This window comes from Nelumbo lutea, chromosome 8, assembly GCF_056320005.1.
Source record: "Nelumbo lutea isolate HS-2025 chromosome 8, American lotus-T2T, whole genome shotgun sequence".
Lineage (NCBI taxonomy): Eukaryota > Viridiplantae > Streptophyta > Magnoliopsida > Proteales > Nelumbonaceae > Nelumbo > Nelumbo lutea.
Window position 1 is genome coordinate 29,500,538 of NC_142691.1, and position 7,404 is coordinate 29,507,941.

The 7,404-nt window shown below is 35.1% G+C and overlaps 1 protein-coding gene across 1 annotated transcript; it reads right to left on the bottom strand.

Annotated features, from left to right (window-relative positions):
• On the bottom strand, nucleotides 1-4,297 carry LOC148843636 (acyl transferase 4-like). The gene is made up of 2 exons (XM_088956583.1): nucleotides 3,670-4,297; nucleotides 1-1,029 (listed from the first exon to the last, which is right to left on the bottom strand). Exons 1-2 carry the CDS (start codon nucleotides 4,075-4,077, stop codon nucleotides 97-99), a joined length of 1,341 nt encoding a protein of 446 aa, XP_088812709.1. The 5' UTR covers nucleotides 4,078-4,297; the 3' UTR covers nucleotides 1-96.
• Nucleotides 4,298-7,404: the final 3,107 nt, after the last annotated feature.

A 7,404-nucleotide genomic window follows, 5' to 3' on the forward strand; every position in this document is an offset into this window, starting at 1 on the left:
TGAAAATACAAGGTTAATTTATAGATTTGTATCTCGGAAAATACAAAGATAATTGATACAAATATGAAAATTAAAGAAAAGAAAAGAAAAGAAACCCTACAAGGAAGCTGATCTAAACAATCCCAGAGACACTCCACTCCCATCTAATCCCAGGTTCATCATCTGCTCAAGGAAGCATGGCAAGTGGGCCCCTTTGACGCTCCATGTCATCAGACGGATGCCCTTCTTTGGGGTAGGTGGGTATCCTATGATTGCAAGAGGGGCTATGGTAGAGCCTTCAATGGGGACAAGATGAACTGGACGGCCCCACCCATAGTCGACTTGATTCAACCCCAAACGGCCCCACTCAGTTACAACCAATCTTGAGTAGATGACAGAAGGAGCATATGAGTCAGCACCAGCATCCCCAGAATCTCCGTCCAACCACTTGGTGAACTCAGTGAGCTCTCTAGACCTGGCCTCCTGTATCACCTGAATAACCTCGGCAATGGATGCCTGCGACAGTGCCTCACTGGAAACTGTCACGTTTATTGGGAAGAAACAGTTGCCATAAAAACCTTTCGGTAATGGTGGATTGAAGAGGTGACGGCCATTGGCGAGGTAGACGAGCTTGACTTGGGTGCCCCTTTTGAAATCTATGGCTCGTGTTCGGCAGCTCCACAGGCAGGCAGCTACCACCTCAAACGTGGAGCAGGTCCGCCCCGTCAGCTCTAGGAACTCTCCCTTCAGTTGGTTGATCCCATCTGGAGAAATGTCTATGGTGGCATGTTGTAGCATGTAATCCGGCATGGTAAGTGGTGGCGACGAGGGCGGTGGTGGTCGTCGAGGGGTAGGTCCGGTGGCTGCGCTGAGTAGTCGTGGTGAAGTTGGGATGATTTCTCTAAGCCAGACTGGTGCAACGCTGGGTTGCTGCAAGCCTCTCGCAAATTCACCAACTGCGTTCAAGAATTGTGCCATTCCTAGGCCGTCGCAAATGGCGTGGCAGAAGATGAATCCTATCACAAACCCGCTGCATGTGAACTCAGTCACCTGGAGAGCAAAAGGCAAGGTTTTTGGTTAGGGCTTAGGGTGCAAATTCTTGGCCGGCCACCACCCCTCTCCCCCTCTCTAGAATACTGGGCTGAAGCAGTGTAAATTTTTAAGTGAGATATCCATCTGGTTTGGCTGTAAATAGTATCTGATTGTCGGAATTCGAATTTAACTTCAAACCCATTAAGGATTATCTAAATTTGATCTATTTATACTTGAATCCACTCCTTAGATATAATCCAAGTTAATTAGATTTGAGCATATATGTTGATATATACTTATAATTTATATAGTATATATTAAAGTTAGTTTGAGTGATGGATTAAGTTGAAGTTGAAAGTGAATGCAAAGGAGTTTATTCTAGTACTCTGTTGATCTTGAACCTCCTTGGCGTATCCATACTATGATTCAGGGTTGTAAAAATCATTTGTCATATTTCTCTTCTTATGAGTTTCTTTATACATCTCACCCATGCTTTTCAAAACCGGACCGGACGGATGGATACGCCAAGGACCTGGGAACCGTTCAGGTGATTGATTCCATTTTTCTCAAAATCGGATATTTGCAAAAAAAAAAAAATGTTGATTTGGTCAACAAACCATTGACCTGGGCAGTTAAACCGTTTCAACTGTTTAATGATTTTGTCCGTTTTTTTATTTTATTTATTTTTTTTATCAGAATGGGCTGATCGTTCGGTTTAAACAGTCGAGCCATTCGACCCAAGAACCGAACCCTGACTGATTCATTCTCCCGATTGGTTTGAAAAACTTTGATCTCACCCACAGGCTAGCTCAACATGCCAATAGGCATAATTGCCCCATGACCCAGTAATCTTCCATCCCTGCTCTTGTGAATTCTGTGGTGTGATTGATGAATAAAATTTTATTTTGGGATTCAGAAAAAAAGAATAATAATAAAGTTCTATGCTTTATAACAAAATTGTCGTTGCTTTAAATACAAGTAACTTTCAATTTACTTCTTATATGAAATGATCAATTAAAATACTCATTTTCAATGTTATTAATTTATATACAATATATAATTGTTCTGTTCCAGGCAGGCTTCCAGAAATAGATATGCTCAATTGGAATGTGCTCTATAACGTAACATTCTATAACAGGATGCCTATCTTAGTGCTTATGGGAGAATAAGGGAGCGCCCTGCAATGCAAATTGTTTTCGTTGTTTGTGGTTTCAAAAATAAATCAAAATCATCTTATTTGAAAATAGATTGTTCATTAAAACAAGAACATAACATGTTTTCATCTGATTATTCAACATCGTGTTCTATAAATCATACAATTAGTATACTAAAAATTTGTTTTTGTTGTGCTGTTTTTTAAAACAAAATCAATTTATTTTTCCCTTTGAAAACGAAAACAGAATTCAAGAATAATTTGTTTTGAAAACATCATATTCTTTATCTACATAACTTCTTTCTTAGAAATAACAGTAGATCTCTAATGGAGAAATGCAATAATTACAACCGTTTATGACAACTAAGTACTACGGCTTTACATCAGCGTAACAGTAAAATACACTTGACTGTTTGTAAAAACTTTGAAAAGTAACTTCACAAACGGCTGACATGCGCAAACACCAAAATTGACTTTCATTTTCCATGCATGAGAGAAAAAATGTTAAAGTGGCGCCTTTGTGACACTGTCAATAAACATTTATTGAATAAACGTTATCGACCCTCTCTGTCCTCTCCCGCTGCTCATGATTACTTGTAGACCGTAGACGACTAAATGTTTTACATGAGTTTTTGTTTTCTGTCTTTCCTTTCTGACTATACTTATTGCCCATGCCATTTGAGCATTTATTAGTGGATTTTACTTCTTGGTTTCAAAAAAACGGCCGGATCTGGTCAGTGTGAGTAGTCAGCCTTGGGTCGGACTGGTGGTTGATCCAGCGATAATCGGTGCCTCAATCAAATTTTTGGGTCCCAATTTTTTAGATAACTTTTCCGGCCGGCCAAAACCATCTGATCAATGGTTAAACCAGAACGATTGTGACCTAGATATCTTTGCTGTTAGACACCCTTGAACCCAGTAGTCGATTAAAGAACTGCAAGCTTTCCGACCTAACGTGTACCTAGGGGTGAATACAAATCGATTTTTTCACAAGTTATCCGATCTTGCTTCATGGAAATCACAATTCAGCTTGGTTTAAAAGGAGTTTTAAGTTGAACTTGAGTCCAATAAAACTTAGATTGTGAGATTTATGAGTCTAATTGAGCTTATATATATATATATATATAAATAAAAATTAATTTTTAATTTTATATGCATAATAATAATAACAATTAGTTTTTATAATTTTTAATTTTTTATATATAAAATAAAAAAATTATATGTTTAATTTTTTATTTTTATAAAACGTTTGGCTCATAGTTGAGTTTGAGCCGAACCGAGTTCAAACTTACAAGTTTTTGAGTTGGGCCAAATTCGAATTCAAGTCTATCGAGTTCAAGCTTGAGCTTGAGTCTCATAATTTTTCGGTGAACCAAACTAGAATACTCAAATATTCAACTCAAGTGAGCTTGAATCCACCACATGCACCTAATATGTAATAATAATAATAATAATAATAATAATAATAATAATAATAATAATAATAGACGACTCTAAGAAGGTACCTGCATTTGCACAAGAGGGTCCATGCCATTAGCTTCAAAAGGTTGATCTGGAAGGAGCTTATCGTTTGGCGTCATACCAACATTATCAAAATAATTAACCGTTTCAAGACTACAATTAGCAGATGCCTGGACGAACCAGATGCCTTCTCCAGTGCAGGAAATCTGGAGCACCCCTTGGCTTGATTCCTTTAGCCTCCCCGCCATGGGATAGTATGGAACCAGTGCCTTAGACAAGGCTTCACTTATGACCTTTGCAGCTTCCTGGCCATGCCTGAACACATGCAGAGCTCTAACTTTGGTCCTCAAGGCCGGCATTCCGTCAATGAACGAGAGATCGAGCACGCTGGATGGAGTCGGCCCAGATGGCCGGACCATGCTTCTAGCTGATCTAATCACAGAGAAAGTCATGGTGAAAAGATTTCTGGGGTGACAAGGAAAATAAGCACAAAGGAAGAAGCTCTATATATCTAAGCTTCTTCTGTGTGTGTAAAGCTGGGCTTTATTTCTGCCATTTTATAGGTGAGAGCTTCATTAGCTGATCAGTTAATGGAGTTGGCCTCCTGCATTCTGCTGTGCTTGGATTGGCCTGAGCCAAAAATAATTTAACTAAAAGGACGGAGATGATCACGGGCTGTAGTATTCTGATGTTTTAGTTATATACAATTGAAACTAAAACAGCCTAGATAGGGTCCATATTGGGCCTATCAAATAAAGAAAACTCCAAACCTAACACACAAGCCATACTTGCAGAAACGACATTGCAAGGGATATACATGTTTCTTGTTGTGGGAGCAAGTAATACTCTGCTTTAATGTACTGCAATTTCTGTCTCCATCAAAATGGGATCTTGCTGGTGAAACGTCACTCTTCTTTAAAAAAATTATAACGATTTTCTTTCTGTTAGAGCTATTCAGTACTGCTACTATAGATGTTAATAATTTGATATTTTGTGGTAAATTATCTAGATAATCTAGTTGATAATTAAATTTATTTATTAATTAATTCGTACAATATGGGCCAGTCGGTGAACCGGAAATGTGAACGCAGATTTAATCCAAACTGGTTTGACCAGGGTGTGAACTTGTGCAGTTAAACCAGTGATTCGGTACTTTAAAAAACATTAATTTCAAAAAAAAAAAAAGCATTTCTAGCTAGCTAAACCACCATTGACCCAGGTCGTCATTTAACAATAAAATTAGAAGACAATTGGAATCTGCATATTTTTACTCAAGGTTATGTTTGGATAAATAGAAAATAAATCCTTTTTGTTTGATCCATTATATCCGTCGTCCTAATTGTATAATCTCTTATAATAGTTTCAATTATTTTGTGACTTTTGTTAACGATTATTTAAGAATAACATGACTTCACTCAATAAAGAGCACTCTAATTTACTTTTCATGATTCAATCATTTATGCAAAAATTAAAGTTCAATTTCGGATTCTATTAGTGTGTGTTTTGATCAAACTTGGTAACAATTTACATTTCAAAATAGCTGTAACCCAATTTACATTTGTCAATTAATGTGGTTGGTGGTGGGCATGTGGATTTGGAGGACAAGGGTTAATTATTCTAATTATATTCTCACAACCCTGCAATTGAAAACCTTGCATGTGGTTCGATTGTGGGTGGGTCCATATTGAATATGAGGACGAGAGAGAAGGGCCCGCTTGCTCTTGAACCGTCATGGGTTCTACCATTATTAATTCTTAATAGGACCAAACGCTAGCAAAGGGTTAGTTGTAGAATAGGATTATAGGGCCAACTGCACTAGTTCCATCCCTGTCAAGTTCCAATGTTCATGAAAAAGCACAAATTGTCTTAGGAATATTTTTGGAATTTTTTTAGAATAAATTTTGTTCCTTCGTATTTAAATTAATTAATAAAAAATAAGGGCAAATAGGGCGATCGATTATTAATATTAAATGAATTGAAAAGAGGTAATTTTAAGATATTCAATGCATTCAATTCTCTCTCATTAAATACAGTATTTAAGGTATTAACTTGCAATCAACTTCATAATCATATATTTAAGACATTTTTGTTTTATTTCATCATTAAATCAAATTAATAATTCTAATAATATAAAAACTTATACTTTTAAAATCTACATGGAAAAAAAATAGTGTTTTTCATCTAAGTGGTGGTAAGAAATTATACCATTTTAGGTCAAATGGGTCAATCCATGTTGCCACAATTAAATAATAAAGTTCAATAATAGTAAAATGCAAAAAAATGTAGAAATAAAAAATGAGAACATTTTTATCATCATATATTTGACATATTAAACAATAATAAGTATGATAAATAAGAAATATTTTTATTAATGATAGAAATGGAATGTAAAATTTATAATCAATTGGAAATAAAACTATTTTCGTATTTTCTCTCATTAAATATCATATCTAAGGTATATTCTCTCATTAAATCCTATATTTAAAATATATTTTTTCCATCATTAAATTCTACTAATTAAATCCATAACATTAATTTTAACAGTAAAAACATAAATATTTTGAAAAAATAATTTGAAAACAAAATCATTTTCTTCCTTCTCGGTGGTGGGAAAGCAATTCAATGATTTTTGGTCAAATGGGTTAATAAATAATGCCATAATTGAATAATAAAAAATTAAAATAAATAAAGTATATAATGCAAAAAAAGAATAAAAAGAATTAGGCATATCTCTAATATTGTATACTCATTATACTAAACAAAAATAAGTATGAAAAATAAGAAGTATTTATTAATGATGAAAATGGACAGCCAAATTTAAAATCAATGTAGAAATTAAATATTGTCTTTGTCAAGTTGTTAGCACCTAATTTTTGCTGGATCCTTTCACCATACCTCTTTGTACTCTACTCTTAGACCCCAAAACTTGGAAATACAACTAGATCAAATTGAGATTTTACAAAGCAAAATATCCCTCTTTTGACACAATCCACAAGATAAATAAAAACCTCAAGATCAACATTGACGTTCAATCGAATATGACCTACAGACTTAGGAAACTATAAATTAGTCACACTCATTAGTCATCATGCTAATTTCTTTACTATGGCCCTGGTCCAACATATTTATTGCCTTAAGATCACTAAGATACAATTAACTAGAGAATCCCACCGCAAGTCTACAATGATTAACCTTGAAAGCGCCAAAATTCTATTCTAACAGCCCTAATTTAGAAAACCTAGATTAACCATTTCTCTTTTAAATCAGAATCATCCACTTGACTCATCAACTTAACCCATGCCTATCTGCCAAATTTCATTCTAAAATTCCTCCGTTTGACCCACCATCAATCTTAGATTCTATTTTAGCAAATCTCATCGATTATAGCTTATTATCTACCATCCCAACTTTATTTGACTGATCAGACCTCACCACCGTGTTTAGAGACCAAAAAAAACCCTGGCACATCAAATTTTATCTCTAAACTCCTCCATTTGACCGTTAAAATAATGAGATTCTATTTCAAGCCTTCTTGTTAATTGATTCCATTGGCTAAAACATAGACCCAAACCAAATTTGTCAATCCAAACTTCTAATTAAATACCTACCACCTCTATTAGATTTATGATGTTCAAAAATTCCTATCCACCAAATTTCATACCAAAACTCCTGACCCTTCACCAAGCAAAGATTCTAGTAAATCTCGTTGGTCCAAATTTATTATTCATAGATCTTTATCATCTCGACTATATTAGGCTAGTCAGACCTCACCACTGTGT